Source organism: Delphinapterus leucas, chromosome 4 (genome assembly GCF_059928025.1).
Source record: "Delphinapterus leucas isolate spDelLeu-1000000601 "Yukka" chromosome 4, BTC_Dleu_Yukka2, whole genome shotgun sequence".
Lineage (NCBI taxonomy): Eukaryota > Metazoa > Chordata > Mammalia > Artiodactyla > Monodontidae > Delphinapterus > Delphinapterus leucas.
In genome coordinates, this window is record NC_143132.1 from 129,697,169 (window position 1) to 129,719,812 (window position 22,644).

Below are 22,644 nucleotides of genomic sequence, written 5' to 3' on the forward strand. Positions count from 1 at the left end.
TGGCTCTGTTTCTCTGTGATGCTCTTGGTTTAGGCACCTGGGTAGGTCTCACAACTATCCTGATAGAACAGAAAACAAGGAAGCAAGGCAGAGGTTAATGAGCAACCAGCACAGTCAGACCCTGGCATCAGAGAAGGCTCACCAAAGGAGACCTTTTATTTTTAGGTTTTAATTGGGGCAAAATACACGTAATATAAAATTTATCATCTTAACCATTTCTAAGTATACAGTTCAAAAGTGTTAAGTACAGTCACACTGTTGTACAACCATATCCCAAACTGTAACATCTTGCAAAACTGAAAGTACACAACTCCCCGTTCCCTCCTCCATCCAGCCCCTGGCAAACACCATTCTATCCCCCATCGCTGTAAGTTTGACTGCTCTAAGTACCTCATGTAAATGGAATCCTACAGCATTTGTCTTTTTCTGAAGCTTGTTTCAGTTAGCAGTGTCCTCAAGTTTCACACATACTGAAGCATGTTTTAGAAGTTCCTTTTTTGAAGGCCAAATAATAGTCCAGTGTATGTAAATACCACATATTGCTTATCTCTTTATCCATCAATGAACCCTTGGTTTGCTTCCACATTTTAGCTACTGTGAATATCACTGCTCTGAACGTGGGTGTACAAATATCCCTATGAGACTTTGCCTCCAATACTTTTGGGTATATACCCAGAAGTGGAATGGATGAATCATAGAGAAATTATATTTTTAATTTTTTGAGGAACCCCCATACTGTTTTCCACAGTAGCTGCACCGTTGTACATTCCTCCCAATAGTGCACAAGGGTTCCAGTTTCTCCACATCCTAATCAACACTTGTTGCTTTCTGTATTTTTGATAGTAGCCACGCAGATGGGTATGAGGTAGAATCTTATTGTGGTTTAGATTTGCATTCCCTAATGATTAGTGATGTTGAGCATCTTTTCATGAGCTTGTTGGCCATTTGTATATCTTTGGAGAAATGTATATTCAAGTCCTTTTTTAATTGGGTTCTTTGTTTCTGTTTTTGTTAAGGAGACCTTTTATGTTGCCCTAATATATGCTGAGTGCTAGGGGAGCAAAGTTAAATAGGTACAAATGGGTAGAAAGGGCATTCTAGGCAGAAGGGCCAGCAGGAGCAAAGGCACAGATGACGGTGCGGATGTGTTGAGGCTTCCTCAAGTCACCAGGCTGTGTTGGGCCAAAGGCACAGACAGGCAGGCAGCTGGCACCGAAGCAGGAAAGACGCAGCTGTCCCCGCCTGTGGAGAGGGGGAGCGAGGTGCATGTCCTCCCGGCGAGCCATCGAAGATGCGAAGACGGTCCCACCAGATACAGAGCTGCCGTCAGAGAGGTCCCTGCGGGGACATGGGGACAGTGAATGCAGTTGAGACGCGTCTGTTAAGAGGCTCAGGAGGCAGTTTACCCCGAGATTAGGTTCTGAGGGCCCAGCGTCAACCAAAAATCATGTTTGTTCAAAATAGTCCCTGGAAAATTCCCACTACAGTGGCCACATTGGGGTCTGACATACCACCCCTCCCTGGGTCCCACACAGCAGGATGCCCTCAAGCACAGGCGCAGTGCCTCTCTCCAGCTTGCAACCCAGAGGGAGTGGCTGCTTTGACTTTAGGGACCATGTCACGCAGAAGGTCCCTGTCTTTTCACGCTGGGGTCACACTTGGCCTGTAGAATTGCACACACTGTGAGGCACAGCCAGAACCAAGGCCTCCCGAGGTATATCTGTTTGGATGCTTCGAGCCACAAGTAACCGAATACCTGACCAGCAGTAGCTGTAGCAGTAAAGGTATTTTAGCAGCTCAGTAATAAAATCTAGAGAGAGGCAGTACTAGGTTAAATCAGTGACTTGATGAGACCACATCTCTGGGTGGTCCTTCACCTCTGCAGCTCTCTTGGGCTTCCCTTTGTGGTGACAGGGGACCGTGGCAACCCCGGTGGCACATCTTAGACCACAGTGTCCAGGGCGGGGAGGGGCAGAGAAAGGGCCTCCCTGTCGCTGCTCTTTCAGCGGGTAGGAACGTCTTTCCCAGAGGCCTCCAGGCTCCTCCTGTTAAATATCATTAGCTGGGACTGAGTCACATGCCCACACCTGACCAATCACAGCAAAGGGGACAGACTGCCATGGCGGACGTGGTGCCGTGGTTCCTGTCTGGATCTGTGCCCCTTGTCCCTGAACAAAACTGCGCTTGATAACAAGGAGAAGAGGACCAGCAGAACCTCTGCCACATCACACTCCCTCTGGAACATCTGCTTATGGAAGACAGTGAGCTTAAGTCATTTCATTTTGGCTACCTTTTCTCTTACACTTAAGTTATTATTTTGTTGATCTAGCGAGGGCAGCACATGCAGGAGAATTCACAAGAGCCAGAGGCTGGTGGATGAAGCTTCCCTGTCTTAATTTTGGAGCTGATACCTCCAGATGTCTATGTCTGGCTTTACCCCAGTCTCTGGGCATAAGGTGCTCTGTAATTCTTATGGCCTGACTGGACTCTAGCTCTACCCATTGACCTTGAGGCCCCGGGATCTGCCTGTTCGCCTGGAGCCAGGATCCTCCTTGCCTGGGCCTCTGGGCAGCCTCTCTGCTCCAACTCCCAGGAACCCTGTGCTCGTGCGTGCGCACTCATGGATTACCACGTATCACAATGTCCTGTAAGAAATGCCAGCAGCCAATGGCTACCAGATAAATACATTTGGTTCTTCAGCAATCATGGGAGCAAATTAACGTCTTTGCTGGCTTTTAAATTCATGCATAGTAAAGAAAGTCACCAATTCCTGACTTCGTGGGAGGGAACCTGGTGCAGGTCAGCTGGAGTGTTGTGTATGACCTACTGGTAGATATGTTGGGCCTCTTTGATTCTCCCAGCCCAGACCCAAATCGGCTGGAACACTGGCTTCATTAAATCCTTGATTTTGTGCATGTGGAGCTCATGCCCTGAGATAAACAGTGGCCTCGTTTGGCCTGCTCTAGCAGGAACAGGTTGAATCTGTCAGGGACAGTGCTGTCTTTACACAGGGTTGGCACACATGAATCCTGCTTCCTAACTTTGTAATGGAAGGCTTCCTCCTCTTCTCAAAGCCATGTAGGAGATGTAGTCCTTATGTGTCTCTTTTGTTCATGTTCATGGCACCCCCGTGGATGGATGTTGGGATATCCTCATTTTAAAGAGAATTGGAGGGCTTGTTCAAAGTCATAAAGCTTGGAACAAAAAGCCAAGCATTTTCCATTCCAGGTGCAAGCACAGGCAGCCTCAGTTCAAGGCCAGAAGAAGTGCCCCATGGGCTTCACTGTTTGAGTGTCCTTGTACGCATGAGAGATGTTGGCCTGTGCGCGAGCTTCGGTGGGGACGTGGGCAGGGCCTGAGCTGCCTGTCCTGCTAATGGCTTCTGAAGCAGTAACTGAGGGAAGAAACAAGATAAGCTTTGTCTGTTAAAGACTCATAGAGACTGCAGTCGTTCCTGTGAACTGCCCACCATTTAGGCCTCATCTCTGGCCAACACAAAAGTGATTACGCATAACATTAAATATACGTTGGATGAACTTGGTTAAAATTTTTAATTAATTACCGCCCCAGACCTGGCTCAGGTTTGATCTGACTTCATAGATCACTGCACAGATTTGCAGTTTTCTGCTCATGACCATCTCATTCTGCTTATAACTCAATAAAGAAGGGAAGATGGGCTGCTTGGCTTATAATTTCTGGAGGAAATTATATTACATGAGATGGGAAAGGATTGCTCTGGACCTGGTTATGTTGTGCCCCGTGAAATTCTCAAGTGAACACCTATCTTTTAGCAGTAAGGCTTGCCCGCATCTCCCCTGCTGTGGTTCACTGGGCGTCCACTGGCCTGGCCTGCCTTCATGGAGGGCCCAGCCAGCTCATGATCTTTATAGGTATTTCAGGAGCTCCCTCTCATCATCCTGATGCCTGGGGGAACTTGACAGCAGTGGCAACTTGTTTTCTTTTTTAGTGAATGAATGAACAAGCAAGGTAAACAAAGTTGCCTTCTTTGTTAGAATTTTTACATCTGATTTTAAGGCTGGTCCTAAAGTTCAAGGCAAGGGGACTTGGGATAGAATAGAAAGCAGTTTGATGGAGCAGACACAGGGAGGGGTTGGAAGGTAAGTGATGAGGCTGGAGAAACAGGTCATGACCAGGTTATAAGGGCCTATGGATGCCACGCTAAGGAGTTTCAACGTTATCCAGAATGTGGGTGGTCGGCAGGGGATTAAGCTTGTTACAAGATCCCTTGGGCAACTGAGCCGAAGATGGATCAGTGAGACTGGAGACAGGAGACCAGGTTAAGAGTGCACTCAGGTCCAACTGAGAAATAATGAGCCCCAATCCAAGGCAGCGACTGTGGAATTTGAGAGAGGGCTGGATCATAAAGATGTTACAGAGGTAGAACTGACAGGCTGTCAAGGCCAGGGAGGGGGAAGAGCCCACATTGCTGCCAATTCTGTGGTTTGGGCACTAGAAGGGCCCTGGTGCCATCCCCTGCCATCATTATGAACAGTTCTGCATTTTGCTGACAAATAGGGAAGCCCCTAGGGCTGTAGAGGGTGTGGGACTGCTTTCCCAACACTAACTGTGGCTCATCGCCCCCTGCTGGACTGGAGCGGGACCCTGGGCATGCACCCTGGACAAGGCATGGACAGAGACACAGAGAGGACAGAGGAGTCAAATGACGCCTTTGAGGGGCAATCAGGAATCAGGATCCTGGATGGGGCCCAGCCAAGGCAGCAGACACAATTCATGGGGTGAGAACAATATTCGAGTCTGGAAGGGAGCTGACACCCCAGATGGAGGGACAGAAGTCTGCCTGGGGTAAAATAAAGCAAACTGGAGACTAGGAAGAATTGGTTGTTGGAAGCACGGGGGAGGGTGGACAAAGCTGGGGCTCTGCTATTCTGGTTTGAGGGACGTTTCCTCCTCAGTTGCTTCTTCCTGCTTCAGCCTAGACCATGCCCTGAAGTGTCCGGTGCTCCCTGGCTCTCATTTCGATCTACTTTTCACTTGTACCTTGTCCCCCAATGAATGAGGTGAATATTCCTTATTTGCCTTCCACTCTGCATTAGAACCCCTGGGATCCCTGCCCTTAGGGATTTGCAGCCTGCTAGGCTAGAAAAGTATGGGGACTCAACCATATAGACAGAGTGTCACCTTGAAGAGGTCAGAGGACGGATCACTGACTTCCAGGTGGGCTACCAGGAGGAGCTCTGTGGGAGGGTTGGTCCGGAAGAGATTCTAGCTCTAGGAAGTGGCAATAAACAGAGATCCCAGAAGCAGAAAGACTCAGAAGACACATCAGAGCATGGCAGGTGGTCCCAGCTTGGTGAGGAGATGGAGAACACGTAGGGAACCGAGAGGGCAGTCGGGGGACAATTAGGAGAGGTAGAATGAGGCCAGAATCTCCAAAGTTCCAACGCCAGATGAAGGACATGACCTAGCACATAAATGCCAATGGAGAACACATTACCAAAGACTTTATCACGGGCTTGGCATAAAGGCCCAGGTTTTATACGGTGCTTGGTGCATAGTAGACACTCAATAGTTTGTCACATTCATCTGAGTGATTGAACCCAAACTTTAGAACTAGTTAATCTGCTCAGCATATTGAGAAGAGATTGGATTGAGGCCAAATTGGTGGTGGGGAGGTGATTCCAGAGTGTCTCTTACCTTACCAAGTGTGGACGCCCACACTGGGGGCAGGGGTGAGACTGTCCAGTCCACATCAACTGCCCCTCTCTGGGAACAGCATTGTACACTGGTGTGAGCCCCAGTGACCATGTCTGTACCTGAGGATCCCATCCAGGCTGGGACCATGACACTGCCCTGGCCCCTGTCCACCCTGAGATCTCATGTTCAGCTCTTCCTTTATTCTGTGTGATGGCCCGGTGGCCTTCTGATCGTTCCATGCTCCTTCACTGCTTTGCCTTTGGTGGGGAGGGGAACCAAGATAACCAGAGCTTCCTTCTCTTGTTTGCATTTTCCCTAATTGATACAAGAAAGTAATGACATCCTATAGTACGGCAGGTCTCGGTCGTGATGGAAGGTGACCTTATGCAGAGAACATTGGACACACTCGGAGGCTAGTTGTATTGAGGGGACATGAGGAAGGATGGGGAGGTGTCATAGCTAACTGGCAGGTTTTGATCGTGGGTGACTGGAAACACAGATAAGGGGTACGGGCAGCCAGAAGCAGGTATGGGAGGTGATGAATTCTGTTTTGGACACACGGAAAAGTTAGAGGTTCTGGAGAGCCTCTTATGGGCCAGGCACTATTCTGAGTGCCCTACGTGGTCAACAGCAATTATCTTCATGACAGTCTGAGGAGGTAGGTGTAATTATCTCCATTTTCCCTATGGGTCACTGAGGCTCGGAGTGGTTAATTAGCTGATAACTGTAGGGCTATTCACCAAATATTTCTGGCTCTCTAACTTTGGGACACAGAGTCAGATTGCATTTTCTAACTTGTTGAACTTGGGTGCTGTTGTTGGAAGTGACATGTGCCCATTTGAGGCCAAGTGACCTTCCAGAGCCTTTTTCTCTGCTACAGTGATTGACTATATTCCAGGTAGTGACTCCTCCATTGACTTGAGTCCTGGATTGAGGGACAAAGATGAGGCAGAGCAGAGCCCCCAGTAGGCATGGACTGGGCATGTATAGGAACATGAAATAAACCTTCATTGTTTTAAGCTACTGAGATTTGGGGGTTGTTTGTTAATGAGCCTCACCTGGCCTCTGCTGACTGATACACTCAAGGTCATGCCGTTAGGAAGTGCTTGTTGGTTTTGAATCCACGTCTATCTGGCTTGTTATCAAGCCAGTGCGTGGCCACCCATGGACCTGTAGGGGCCCATAAGCAAGATCAGGACTAGAACAATAGATTGGGTGTCATCTCTACACATGGGTTAGGGAGTGGAGAGGAAGAGATAGGGTGTTAGTCTGTGGACTTTGGCATGAGGCTTATCTCTCTCCCTCATGTTCTTTCTATCCCCAGGGTTTGTGGTCGGCTCCACATGCCTGCTAAGTAGGACATCACTGCTGCCTGCCGGGTCTGGTGGTTCAGAGACGTTGGCTTGAGTTTGTCAACAGCTGCACACTCATAACATTGCTAAAAACTTCACAAACTCTGAAGCCTGGAAACAGCCCAAGTGGTTTGAGGTTTTGCTCACTTGTAAATGTTTGAGTATTGTGTCCACAAATTGCAAATTGAGTAACTCAATTTTGAGGCACAACTGTTATTTGGAAAAGACCCATCTAGGAATGCAAACTCCTTGCAAAATGATTGTGCTTCATTTTTGTCAAGTATCAGAAAACCATTAAACTGCCAAGCCATATGGCAAATGCCCACTCGAAGCAGAGTGCGACAGCACACCATAATGAATCCGTCTTGGGGGTAAGGCGATAGGACAGAGTCTGGCTTTTGTGATCTACAGAAAAGCAGATTCATTGCTGCACATTTCAGCCTTCTAGAGTCCTGAGTAAGGATTTTTCCTCCCATGAAAAATTCATAGAAAAAATTAAGTGATGGGGCTTCCCTGGTGGCACAGTGGTTGAGAGTCCGCCTGCCGATGCAGGGGACGCAGGTTCGTGCCCCGGTCCGGGAAGATCCCACATGCCGCGGAGTGGCTGGGCCCGTGAGCCATGGCCGCTGAGCCTGCGCGTCCGGAGCCTGTGCTCCGCAACGGGAGAGGCCACAACAGTGAGAGGCCCGCATACCGCAAAAAAAAAAATTAAGTGATGGTAGAATTTTTTTTTCTTAGATGTATTTTCCCTTTCAAACAATATCTATTTGAGTTTCTGGATATAAAATAGGTTTAACTGGGGCAATAGGAACTTCTAAAAGTTTATACACTTTTCATTCCTTTATATCCAAATTCAATAAACATTCATTAGGTATCAGTATATCAGTTTGAATTAGGTTTAGCTGCATGTAACAGAAAATAGAAAATAGTAGTGGCTTAGGAGGTTATTTCTCTGCCCAGTAAAAAAAATACCTGGAGGTCGGCAGTCCAGGTCCTCAGGGTCCTGACTTTCTCTTGGCTTATTTTCTGCCAGACCTAGAGTTGATCCTCAGTGTCCAATCTAGCTGCCATACCCCAGCCATCACATTCTAGACAGGAGGAGGGGAGAAGAGGAGAAAGGCATGCCTTTCCCTTTTAAAAAGAGTTCCTGGAAGTCCCACCCAACACTTCTATTCATATAGATCACTGGCCAGGCCTTAGTCACATGACCTCACTGGGAATGTAGCAGCATGCCCAGCCAGGAGAGTGGATGCTGGGAGCTCACCAGCAGACTCTACCCTAGCTGGTGTCCTCGATATCCGTTCTTCCTGAAAGATTGGGAGGAAGAGGCCAGATTTCATTTACCCCTGTACCTCCAAGGCACTAGCACAATAGCTGGCATGTTAATGTGCTACTTTGCACTCCTCATCGCAGACCCCAGGCACCTCTTCTCACCTTCTGCCTCCTCTTATACCTTCTTTGTTTAAAGTTGGCAAGTTGGTTGCGATTTGGGGCATGTTTCTTCTTCATTTTCAGATGTTTTTCTTACCTGAATGACATTCAACTATTCATTCCTCTGTTTCTCAGTATCAACTCTTAACTCGATTCCAGGGATAAGTGATGCTTTGAGTTGATTGTTATGGTTGGAGCTAGACAGAAACCACAGCAGTGGCATGTGGGAGTGGCCTTTTTTGGGAGCATTCTTCTCTGGTGACAACTCAAGCTGGTCTGACTGAGCCGCCTGCCAGGCGGGGGATGCTGACGTGTTCCTAAAGCCTGCCAGGTTTTGATCAGTGGGTGACTACAAAATGGTAGGCTCTTTTTCAAACAAGGTGAATAGGTATATGGAAGCAGATGTGGGGATAATGAATTCCGTTTTCAGTATAATGAAAGAGGAAGGAGCTAATGTTTCTGGAGAACCCCCTATGGGCCAGGTACTGTGCTAAGTGGGTCAACTCCGATAACCCTCAAGACGGCCCTAGAAGGTATGTGTAATTTTCTCCATTTTCCATGTGACTGAGGCTCAGAGAAGTTGATTAGACTCTTTACCAGAACGCAAGCACCAACCCTTCCCTTCCAGGCGTGTTGAAAGAATCAGCGCCAATGTGTATAAGGTTTTCTGCCCAGTGCCTAGCCTGTCACTCAGTAAACCCAGTAGCTGTCACTCAGTTCCTCCCTCCTATGACAGTCGAAATCAGTCCCAACTCCTGAGTGTGGGATTGCAAGAGAGCTCGTTCCATTCCTTGGGCTCCTCCAAATCTTTTGAAAGTTCTCAAAACTGAAGATCCAGGCTGCCTGCTTTCCTGCGACTCTCATAATTAGGACGAGCGCTTAATTGGCATGTTTGTTTCCTCCAAGGGGTGGCTGGCAGAGGATCCTCACACGACGGAGGAGGCTGGCTCTGCTTTTGTTCTTAGCAGCGCTGTGTGCCCATAAGCAACAGCGAGTGAATCCGGCAAAGTTGAAAAGAAAAAGTGCCCGGAGTTTACTTGAAGGTTGATTGCCCTGGAAAAGTTGATACCCTTGCGTAGATGGAAATGATCTCCCCGGGTCCTGAAAAATGTTCTCGTCAACCCCACGAATCCAAACTGTGCCTCTTGTTTTCTTTAAGACAAGGAGTCCGGTCAAGAGGTCTGTGTAATGAAAGATGTTTGTAGAATCCATTTCCATTCTGCCCAAGTCCATCTGCTTTTTGTCTATAATAAACAGATGTTTTCGGCCACTTTCCCGGGCCAGGTCCCGTTAGAGGCACTCACCACAGGGAAAGGTAAACCGCCTCCCAGTTGATGAGCATTAGCGCGTTACGTCCGCAGTGGTGGCACTTAACCTTCCCGGCTCGCCTTTCCTCTCTGTGTCTCTGCAACGGCATGTGACAAGTGGGCCAAGGGGCACACACTTAGTTAGAATTTAGTACGCGTGGGGCACTGGCCAGCATCACATTACCCGCTGACTGAGGAGAAATGTGGGCAGCAGGAAAGGCCATCCTCTGGGAAGCTGGGGACTGCCTGACCTTTGCCAGGCAGAGGGGTCCCGGGGGTAGCCATCCTGGGGCTTGCTTCCCGACGCACCATCCTGGGAGCACTTGAGAGCTCTTACAATCCTTCAGAGGTTCCTCATTGCCTATAGGATGAAATCTAGACTCCCCCTTGGGGGACCGCGTGATCCTTGCACCCTCTGCACCCCCCGTCTTGGGCCACCCACTCATCAGCGTACACAGCCACATCTATGTGCTGTTAGTCCATCACCCACCTTAAGTGGTGGTTTCTGAACCTTTGCAATGCTGGTCCCTGTGCCCGACACACCTTTCCATATCCTCCTTATCGGCTCAACCCCTGTGCCCTTCCTGCCCCAGGCTGAAGGTCACTTCGGAGCGCCTGCCCCAAATAGATGAGTGTGTGAGTTCCTTATGGCTGCTGTGACAAATCACTACAAAGTACTGGCTTAAAACAACACAATTTTATTTTCTTATGATTCTGGAGGTCAGGAGTCTGAAATCAAGGGCTGCCCTCCTTCTGGAGGCTCTAGGGGAGAATCTGTTTCCTTGCTGATTCCTCTCGCCCTGCTGGGTCCTGGCCCTCCCTCCATCTTCAAAGCCAGCAGCAGAGCATCTTCCTGCCTTCTGATCGCTGCTTTGGCCCTTATGTCTTCCTCTGTGTGACCCTCCTGCTCCCTTTTATTAGTACCCTAATCATGTTAAAATTGGCCCACCCGGATAATCCAGGATAACCTCTGCATTTCTGATCCTTAATTTAATCGCGCCTTCAAAGTCCCTTCACCTGGCAAAGCCACAGCTGATGACCTCCAGGGTGGAGGAATGACCTTGGTGTCAGTGTGCAGGAGGCTCGTATATCCCTATTGATGGGCTCCTGGCATCGAAGATGACACAAGGCAGGAATATGTTGCTTGCTTTCAGTCTGAGTTGGGTGGAGTGGGGTCTTGGGGAGGGGCCTTAGGTGCCCCTGGGAAGCTGGAAAGGTCAGCTTATATCCCTGGAAGGCCCAATCCATTGACTGCTTGGGACAGAAACAAAGAGAGGAGGTCACCATCTGAAAAGGAGGATGCTTGGTCAGGGAGAGTCCCTCATTCTCTCGTTTGTGCCACATTCCTGAGTACCTGTGTGCCAGGCCCCCTGCAGGAGTTGAGGGGCCTAGATGAACAAGAAACCTCCCTGGAGGAGTTCACCTTCTACTTGGGGAAGAGAGACGCAGAAACAAGACAGTGACAGGTCTGTGGTCCGTGAAAGAAGAAAGTGATAAAGTGACAGGTACAGTCAGCATGGTGGGGGTGTGAGGAGGCACTGGCCTCCAAGGAGAGCAGCTTGAAGGCAGGCGCGAGGAGGGCGTTCGTTTCAGGTGGTCGGAAGAGCATTTGCACCAGCAGAAAGGAGCTGTGTGTTGTATTTGAGGAGCTGGATGAAATGCTATCGGGATGACTGTGAAGTGGGAGGCGGTAAACTGGAGAGGGGGCGGGATCCGGAGGTGGAATCTGTTTGCCTTGCCTCCAGTTTAATGATAAATTCCAAGAAGACCGTATGCCACCTTCTCAACTCGTTAAATCCCTCAGCTGCAATTGCTGTTCACTCGGTGGACCTCTGTTAAATGCTTATTGGTGAGAAGGCTTTCCCAGTAGCAAAAGTCCCCCACACTTGCTTCATCTCGCCAGATACTATGACATGATAGGGCCGATGAGTCACTTTTATGGCATGCATCCGACCTTCGAGAGGCACTCAAATTGGAGCCTGGTGTATTCTCTGCTGAATCCCCGGAGGGAGTCCATTTCAGCCCTATCATTGTATTTCTCTGGGTTTGGGCTTGGGAGGGTGTTTAGTTGAAGCACGTTGGCATAAACAGACGACGCAGGTGCACTGACCTCGTTCCTGAGCCTGGGAATGTGGACCCACTGCGACCTCCAGCCTGAGGTGCGGCTCAGACAGAGTCAGTCGCTGTCAGAGCGGCGTGGCTCAGTGTGACCACGCAAGGAAAGAAAAGACAGACACACACTTCCTATATATCATTTGTTCTCCTTCCCATCGTCGCACTGCATCGCATTGATGCCACCATTCAAACTAATGTTCTAATTTACAGTTTTGGGGAACTTTGGAGAAAATGGATCAAGACCCCAGGTTACCTGAGATGCTGCAGTTACATGTTGTAAGGGCTCTAAAAAAAATAATGTTTTGTCAGAACGAAGTAGAATTTTGAAAGGCTTCCTAACAGTTGTAGAAAATGGCCAGCCTCTTCGGATACACTCATTTCAAGGCTGCTCTTGTGACTAGCTCAGCACACTCTGCAAATACTATCTCATTAAAGATCCGCCCTCCAGGGCCAGCAGCGCTCACCAGGCTGCTTTCTTCTCATGCAGCAGGGGCTGTCCCTGCTGCCTCAAAGGAAGTGGGAAGAAACCGCGGCCCACCTATGTTGAGAGTTTTTTATCCTCACACCACCATAGCTCAGAACACTGCCAGAACAACTTCTCTATGTACCCAAGGAGGTGCTTAAGCCTTCCCAGTACCAGGAGGCAGGTCCACTCCCAGCTGGCCGCTGCCCTTTCAGTCTCCACCCAGCTCTCCTCTGGGCCCACCCTCTTGTCTCCTTACCCTGTAGCTTTCAGCACCTGGGTGAGGTTAGAGTAAAGCAGAAAACAGCCTGGGCTCCAGGGCAGGTTGGCTGATAGGGGCTCTCCTGCCACTGAGGCACTGCCTCCTGGAATGTTCATGAAGAGTTTCACTGGAGTTAGGCCTTGGTTTGACTCCTAGTTCTACCTCTTACTGGCTGTGTGACCTAGGGCAAATGATAGTCCCTCTCTGAGCCTCAGTTTCCTCATATGCAAGATGAGGATAATATTACTTACACTTATAGGGTTGTTGTGAAGATAAATGAACTATGTATGGAGAGTGTCTGGGCCTGACCCTCTCAAAAAATGCTTGGGCCCCGGATAAAGACAGTGAGTGACATCAGAAAAGACCTGTAGATTAGATTATAGTCCTGTAGCAATGTCAATTTTCTGATTTTAATCGTTGTTCTGCAGTTATATAAGAAAATGTCTTTGCTCTTAGAAAACACATACTGAAGTATTTAAAGAGGTATTATGTCTACAACTTATTCTCAAACATTTCAGAAAAAAATTATAGGTATTTACAGGTATGTATGTGTATATGGAGAGGGAGAATGAATGTAGCAAGTGTGGTAAAATGTTAACATTTGGGGACTCTGTGTAAAGGGTATATAGGAATTCTTTGTACAAATTTTGCAACTTTTTTTGTAAGTCTGAAATTATTTTAAAATAAGTTTTTAAAAAGTTCCGCTCTGCTCTGAGGCCTGTGACTTTATTTGGACTATCAGAGATGACATTTTGGGCATCTTACATATGTCTTTTGACCAAGGTGATCCATCAGAGCACAGGGAGGATGTAGAGGTTATGGGCAAAACATGGTCTTTGGGTCAGGCTGCCTGGGTTCCAGTCCTGGCCTTGCAGCTTCTAAGATCCCTGAGCTGTATAAGTAACTACTCAGGGTTGAGTTGAAAGCATTTGGTAGCATAAGAGCTGTACCTTGGTGTGGTGCTTGGCACAGTTCCTGGCCCATGGTGAACCTCCTGTAAATGTTGTTATTGTTATTCTTGCCTCCTCAGTCATCTTACAAGTGAGAAGTAATGGCCTGTGTGTGGCTTAGAGACGCTGATCTTGACACTTGTCTTGGTGCCAACTCCCTGACGTGAGTTTTTGTCCCAATGAAGGCAGGGTGGCTGCTGCAGCGAGCGTGAATGTGCCTGACAAGATGAAGAGCCGAATCCCCGTGGTGCTCCTGGCCTGTGGCTCCTTCAACCCCATCACCAACATGCACCTGCGCTTGTTTGAGGTGGCCAGAGACCACCTTCACCAAACAGGTCAGTCCCGGGGCCCAGGTCCAATGGAAGAACTGGTGGGTTGGGCCTCTTGGGGCTTTGCTGGCTGCTGTCACCATCCCCATTATTAAAACTGTTCAATTTATTCATTCACAGCATAACTGGTGACATACATTTCCTCCATCATATTCAGAGGGCAAACACCCCTTAGCCGTGTGACATGTGTACAAGTCATATCCCTGGCCATAGAGTTGAAATGCTTCTCAGGATCCACTACCTCCCTGTCCACTTCACATTGACCGTTAATGCTAAAAAGACAACTGGGCACGTTATAGAACCTGTGTCTCAATCAGGGCGTCCTTCCTGGGGCTCCAGGAAGCATTACCCACACAGCCAGATGAATAGGTAGCATGTACCTTTGAGAACTCCTGCTACTCTTCAGTGGGTAAACAAACGTTCTGTAATGGGGATTCTGACACGTTCTCCTTTGAAAGAATAGATCTTAGACAATTACAAATTAACAGACTTGTATATAGGGCATTTCTAATACAGATGGCATGGCTTTGCCAGAAATATTTAATCAGCTGGAAATATTTAATCTGGAAATGTTCCATCTCCTTGGCTTTCCATTTCATTATTAAGAGAGTAAAGTGGCATTTGTAATCTGCATGATTATTTCTAAAGAATATAAGTCATTTATTTGTTGATGTCAGATACATATGAAAGTTTTATTCATTACGTATTTATGTATATCTTAGGTATCCATATATGTATTTTGTATTTTTGCATTGCTCAAAAATGTTTACTGTTTTTAAACCAAAATCAATTTCTATTTACTTTTAACATAGAAAAAAATATTTGAGTAACATGTAAATCATTTCTTCAAAGAAATTACTTACAAATATTAATTTATTTTAAAGAAATGTCTTTGTTTACAAAACATTTTTTAATTTCTCAAAAAGTTAAGTATTTATTTTTAGTAAATAAATAGCTCCGACATAGGTATAAAAAATCCGAACAGTTAACTTAAAACTGGTCAGTGAGCATTAGTAAGCCATATACCAAAGAAGAAATATAAATGGACAGTAAACTTGAGAAAAGCTGCTCAACGTCACTAATAATCAATGAAAATGCAAATAAAAACATAAACACCACAAGGTAATAAGCACCATGAGGGCAGCTACTGTGACTGCTTGAACACCACAGAATTGCCACCGTCTGTCACTAGGCTTATAGCTGGTGCTCAATAAATATCCATTGCGGTAGTAAATAGTTCTAGCCAATGAGATAGGCAAAGATTAAAGATTGTCAAAATTCAGTGCTGGCAGGATAAGGAGGGAAACAAACACTCATGTATTGGTAGTGATGGGAAATGATAAAACATTTTTGGAGGGCAACTTGGTTTTCCATAGAAAAGAAGAATTGAAGTCTATATACACATCCATAATGAGGAGAAAAATCAATCAATGGAAGTCGAACCAGAACTGATGCAGATGTTAGAATTAGCAGACTAGTACCTTAAAGATTACAATAGTTATGTGACATATGTTCAAAAATTAAGTAGAGACATGGAACATATTAAAAGGACTCAAATATCTAGACATGAAAACTACAGTAGGTGAGATGAAAAATAAACTGGATAGGATTAACAACAGATTAGACACTGCAGAAGAAAAGGTTAGTGAACTTGAAGCTATAACAGTCTATCCAAACTGAAACAATCCAAAATGAAACATAAAGAGAAAAAAGAATTTTTAAAAATAAAGAAAAGAATATTGGTGAGATATGAGATAATTTAAATCATCTTAATATACTTGTAACTGAACTCCTGGAAGGAAAAGAAACAAAGAACATAAAAAATATTTGAAGAAGTAATCACTGAAATGTTTTCAAATTTGGTGAAAATTTGATTTAATCAAGTAGCTCAACAAACCCCACGCACAAGAAACAGGAAGAAAACAACGCCAAGGTATATGATAATAAGGTTTCTCAGAACCAATAATAAAGAGAAAATCTTAAAGGCAGCTACAGAAGAACAAATAAAGAAGATAGCAGATTTCTTGTTTCTTAATTCAGCAAAAGGGAATTCAGTGGTACAGATCTTTAAAGTACTGAAGGAAAAAAACGTGTCAATCTAGGATTCTATATCTGGCAAAAATATCTTTCAAAAACAAAGGCAAAGTAAAGACATTTGCAGATCTACAAAAGCTGAATGATTTCACCACCAGCAAACCTGCACCACAAGAAATACCAAAGTCCTCTAGGCAGAAGGTAGATGATACCAAATGGAAAAATGGATCTACACAAAGGAATACAGAGCATTGATAACCACATGGGCAATTATATATGTTTTTTTGTTATTTAAATTTCTTTAAAAGATAATTGACCATTTAAACAAAAATAACAATATACTGTGGGGTTTATAACATATGTGGAAGTAAAATATATGACAGCAGTATCAAAAAGACTGGGAGGGGAAAAATAGAAGAATACTATTGTAAGGTTTTTATGCTATACATGAAGTTTTATAATATCACTTAAAGGTAGACTGTGATAAGTTAAAGATATATATTATAAACCCTAATGCAACCACTAAAATAAAAAAGCAAGCAGTTATAACTCATAAGCTTTCAATGGAGATAAAATAGCATGAGAATATACTCAGTTAATCTAAGAAGGAAGAAGAAGGGGAATGAGGGACCAAAGAATAAATGGGACAAATAGAAAGCAAATAACAAAATGATAGACTTAAACCTAATCATATCAATAATCACTTTAAATATAAATAGTCTAACAACTTCTGCTAAAAGGCAGGCATTGTCAGATTGGATAAAATAAGCAGGACCCAACTACAATTATTTGATGCCTACAAGAAACATACCAAATATAAAGACACAATTAGGTTCAAAGTAAATGAATAGACAACTCTCCCATGCAAACACTAATTAAAAGAAAGCTGAAATAGCTCTAGTGTCAGAGAAAGGAGATTTCAGAGGTAAGAATATTAACAGGAATAAAGGAAGTCATTTCATAATTATAAAGAGGTCAGTTCTTTGAGAGGAAATAATAATCCTAAACCTTTTTAAAATGTAATAATAGAATATCAAAATACATAAGAATAAAAACGTATAGAACAGCAAGGAGAAATAGACAAATCCACAATTACAGTCTGATATTTTAAGTCTCTTCTCACTAATTGATAGAATAAATATGCAGAAAAGTATTAAGGATATAGAAGATTTGAACAAGACTATCAACCAATTCAACTTAGTTGACTTTCATAGAACACTAACCAAACATCAACAGAATACACTTTCCTTTCAAGGGCACAGAGAACATTTACCAAGAGAGACTATATTCTGGGCCATAAAAGAAGCTTCAATAAATGTATAAGGCTTGAAATCCTACAAAATGTGTTCTCTGACCACAATGGAATTACATGAGAAATCAATAATAGAAAGATTTCTGGAAAATTCCCCAAATATCAAAATGGAATAACACACTTCTAAAAAACCCATGTGTCACAAAGGAAATCAAGATGGAAATGAGAAAATATTTTGAACTGAATGAAAATTAAAGTCGAATATATTCAAAAATTTGGGTATGTCACTAAAGCAATACTTAGGGGGAATTGTAGCACTAACTAAACACTATATTAGAAAAAAAAGAAAGGTTTTAAATCAACGACTTCAGCTATATTAAGAAATTAGGAATAGAGGAACAAATGAAAAACAAAATAAGCATAATAAAGGAAATAATGAAGAACAGAGCAGACATCAATTAAAGAGAAAACAGAAACACTTTACAGAAAATCAGTTGAACCAATTGTTGTTTCTTTGAGAAAATCAATAAAAGTTATAAACCTCTAGCCATACTAACAGTAAAATAAAGAGGAAAGACATAAATTACTATTATCAGGAATGAGAGAGGTGACATAACTATAGATTTTGAAAACTTATATAGAAAATATAAGGGAATATTATAAACAACTTTATGCCTACAAATTTGATCATTTTAAAAATTGGAAGAGACAAATCCCTCAAAAGACACGCTAACAAAGCTCATTCAAAAATAGATTTTTTTTAAATGAGAAGAAACAAGTAACCTAAATAGCTTTATACCAACAAAAGAGGTTTAATTTGTGATTTAAAAAACATCCCACAAAGGTTCCTGGGAAGATGGCAGAGTAGGAAGCCACAGGAATCTGTCTCCCCACCTAAACAATAATTGCACCAACAGAATCTGTCTGATGTAACCATTTTGGAATACTGAAGTCTGTTGAAGACGGACTACGTCCAGGGGAAGACATGGACAGATAAAGTGCAGTTAAGTTTAGCCAACTTCAGCTCTTAGCCCAGTAAGAGCTACCCCTCCCCCACCCCCAGCCACATGGCAGGCAGCTGTGCCCATGTTCCTGGAACAGCCTGCACACAGCTTGTGGGAGCCAGTGTGGGGAAAAGGGCCTCTGTCTTCCGAATATTGGGGATCTGTGCTCTGATCTCTGGTTACTGCCTCTGATCACTGATGTGCAGACGAAGGTGGCCAGCCATTGTTGCATCTCCTCTCATTGTTGCAAGCCCCTGCCTCTCTGGCTGAAGTAACTTCCAGGGGATTTAAAAAATCAGCACGCTTTCCCCTCCCCTCCTTTTTCTCTTTTTCCCCTTTTGGGAGCCAGACATTAAAGACTAGGACATGCAAAATTAACTGCATATATGGGAAAAATTAAAAAGTGACCACACATGCCTAGGGAAAGTCTGAAAAAAGACTGAGAAGACTTTAACTTTATACTTTGGGCTGATCCTCAGCACAAAGACAGCCTACAACCGTCAAAAAACAATAAGTAATAACAACAACCAAAAATATCAAACCCTGGGGAAGGAGAATCATCTGATTTCCAGAGTTACCATGTCATTAGAGTCAAATGTTGTTTTCAACCAAAAAAATCAGAAGGCATATAAAGAAACAGGAATGTATGGCCCATTCAAAGGAAAAATAAATAAATAAACAAAAATCACCCTTGAAAAAGACCTGATGGCCGATCTACTAGACAAAGACTTTAAAACAGCTGTCTTAAAGATACTCAGATAACTAAAGGAAGATGTGGAGAAAGTCAAGAAACCATCTATGAATGAAATGGAAATATCAATAAAGGGATAGAAAACCTAAAAAGAAACCAAAAAGGAATTCTGGAGATGAAAGATATAAGAATGGAAATGAAAAGTTCACTAGAGAGATTCAAAGGCATATTTGAGCAGGCAGAAAAAAAGAATTAGCAAACGTGAAGATAGGACAATGGAAATTATCAAGTCTGAGGAACAGAAAGAAAAAAGATTAAAGAAAAGTGAACAGAGCCTAAGTGACCTATGGGACACCATAAGGTGGACGTTGTGAGAGTCCAAGAAGGAAAAGAGAAAAAAAGGGGCAGAGAGAATATTTGAAGAAATAATGGCTGAAACTTCCCAAATTTGATGAAAGATATAAATACAAACATCCAAGAAGCCCAACCAACTTCAAGTAAGATGAACTCAAAGAGATCCACACTAAGACACATTATAATCAAACTTTCAAAAACCAAAGACAAAGATAATTCTTGAAAACAGCAAGAGAAGCAAATCAAATTAGAGTGTTATAACTTTTGGATGTTAAATGTAATCCATGGTAACCAGAAATAAAATAGCTATAGAATACACAAGAGAAAATGAGAAAGGAATTTAAACGTTTCACTACTAAAAAATCAACTAAAAGATAGTAATGCAGGAAATGAGGGACAAAAATATATAAGGCATATAGAAAACAAATAGCACTATGACAGAAGTAAGTCCCTCCTTATCAGTAATTACCCTAACTGTAAATGTATTAAACTCTCCAATCAGAAGATGAGGAACAAAATAAGGATGTCCATTCTTATCACTTCTATTCAACATTGTACTGGAGGTTCTAGCCAAAACAATAGGCAAGAAAAAGAAATAAAAGTCATCTAGACTGGAATAGGAAAAAAAATGTTGATGACATAATCATCTATGGAGAAAATACATAGAAATCTACAAAAAAGCTCCTAGAACTCATAGGTGAGTTTCGTACTGTTGCTAGATATGAGACAAATACATAAAAATCATTGCATTTCTATATACAAGCAGCAAAGAATCATAAATTAAAATTTTAAAATAATACCATTTACAATAGCATAAAAAAGAAATAAGGATAAATCTGGCAAAAGTGTGCAAAGATCCATATGCTAAAAACTACAAAATATTGTTGCGATAGATTTAATACAACCTAGTTAAAATGGAGAGATATGCCTTGTTTTGTGGGTTGGAAGACTCAACAGTGTTAAGATTTCATTTCTCTCCAAATTTACTTATAGGTTCAATTCAACCCCAATAAGCTTTTTGGTAAAAATTGATAAGCTAATTCTAAAATTCATATGGAAATGCAAATGACCCAGGATAGCCAAAGTAATTTTGAAAAAAATGGAACAAAGTTGGAAGATTGACACTATCTGATTTCAAGACTAATTATAAAGTTACAGTACTTGTTACAGTGTGGTATTGGTGTGAAAATAGTTAAATAGATCAATGGAACAGAATAGTGAGCACGAAATTTGACACCCCCCCCCTTACATAGATAACTGAGTTTTGACAAAGTTGCAAAGGGCAATTCAGAAGAGAAAGGATACTCTTTTCAAAAAAATGGTATGGAACAATTGAATATCCATATGTTCCCCCTACCCCCCCCAAAAAAAATAACATTCAACCCGAAGCTTGCACCATATACAAAAACTAACTCAAAATAGATCATAAACTTTAATGTAAAGCATAAAACTATGAATTTCTAGAAGAAAACAGGAGAAAATCTTTGTGACCTTAGGTTACAGATTTCTTAGATAAGACACTACCAAAAGCGTGATCCAAAACAGGAAAAAAAAAAAAAAGACAAATTAGATTTCATCAAAATTAAAAGCTTCTCCTCTTCAAAAGACACTAAGAGAATAAAAGACAAGCCATAGCCTGGGAGAAAGGATTTGCAAAGCATAAATCTGTTAAAGGACTTTTATCCAGAATATATAAGAACATCTCAATACAGTAATTTTTTAAAAAACCAAATAACGCAGTAAAAATTGGAGGAACTATTTGAACAGACTCTTCACCAAAGAAGTTATATAGATGGCAAATAAGCACACAGAAAGATGCTTAACTGCATACAGAAAATGCAGAATAAGATCACAATGAGATACCCCTGCACCCCTATTAGAACAGCTAAAATTAAAAAGACCAGTCATACCAACTATGGGCAAAGATGTAGAGTAATTGGACTTCTCATACACTACAGGAAGGAATGTGAATAGTTCAATGGCTGTGGAAAACAGCTTGTCAATCTCTTACAAGTCAAAAATAAAATGTCCTTATCTCTTAGGAAAAAAAAAGTATATATCCATAGTCTAGCAATTCCACTTCACAAACTTTATCCTAAGGCAAGTATGTGGGGGAAACAAAGAATATTTGTATTTGGGAGAAAGTAGGAATGTATTCCCTATATGTCTGAAAGTAGTTTGTGGAATCGTGTTCTTTTCAGGGTGTATAGCATCTACTTTGCTTGACTCTCAGCCACTAAGCGACTTTTCTCAGCAACCCTGACTCATCAGAAATGCCCCTGTTGTCTTCGCTCTGAGGTTTTTCAGGGCAGGGCCTGTACTCTGCTTTGTGCAATGTGCTGCTTCCCGGGCAGGTACATCTGTACACTGTATTGGGGACTTTGGATACTTCATGTACTTGCAGACTCTCATTTAGCACATGGTCAGGCTCTAGCATGGCTCAGCGAGGTGTCAGAGAATATTCCTCATCCTTAAAGCTCACGATAACCACAGAATGCATGAATAATGAATCATATGGATACAATACATTTTTATATTGCATATGATTTCTGTAATTTTATTAATAGGTAGAGAGGTCTCACATATGACCTCGAGCATCTTCTTGCCTTTATTCTCAGTCATTCTTGCATAGAAAGTATCTGGTCATTTTTGAAAGTCCAGAATGGATTCTGCCGTCTGTGTCTTTGTGTGTTACACAGCGGGTTGACATCTTTCAACGTTCCACAGATACCTACTGCATCTTCTTCATGCCAGGCACTGTTGCTGGAAATAGAATCGATTAAGTTGCATCTCCTGCCCAAGAGGGATGCACAATGTAGGTGACGAGAGACGTATGGTAGCAAGTGATTGTGGCACTAGATGCAAAGGAGAGACATCTCTCATCTGGCGGTTGGGGAAAGCTTTTTGGAAGAGATGACCCCCAAGGCTTGAAGACCATGAAAGACTTAGCCAAGCATAGTGTAGAGGGCATTATGGGCAGAGAAAGCAGCACTGGTAAAACACAGATGTGGAAGAGAATCACGTTCCAGCACATGGGAGAGAAATGAGGCTGCAGGTAGGGAGAACCAGGTCATGGAGAGGGGTGCGTGGTGAGAATTTCCCTTCTCGGCCCAGCTGGGCTTCCTCTCCCCCTACCCACAGCCCCAGTGGCTGGCTGTAGCCTCCCATAGCCAGCAGAGCTGTGCATCAAGCCATCACCCGACCCCTCATTTCTCTGGGAACAAATATTTAAACAGGGCCTTTTCTCTCAATCAGAATCAGCTCACAATTAAGGCTGGATGAAAATCTGGACTCACAGCTGACTTTCTCTTTTCATAAAGAAAATGAAATCTCCCTTCTGTTGGTGTATTTTCATTAAAACAACTCACAATTTTAATTCGATATTACACTCATATAAATTGAACTAAACAAGCTGAAGCAATTT

The 22,644-nt window shown here is 43.3% G+C and overlaps 1 protein-coding gene across 1 annotated transcript in view; it reads left to right on the forward strand.

The window, feature by feature from the left end:
- Positions 1-22,644, forward strand: part of NMNAT3 (nicotinamide nucleotide adenylyltransferase 3) — a 118,878-nt gene that overhangs the window by 35,974 nt on the left and 60,260 nt on the right. Inside the window, 1 exon segment of the mRNA XM_089911074.1 lies at positions 13,742-13,891. Within this exon segment, the coding sequence (XP_089767200.1) occupies positions 13,742-13,891 (150 nt within the window).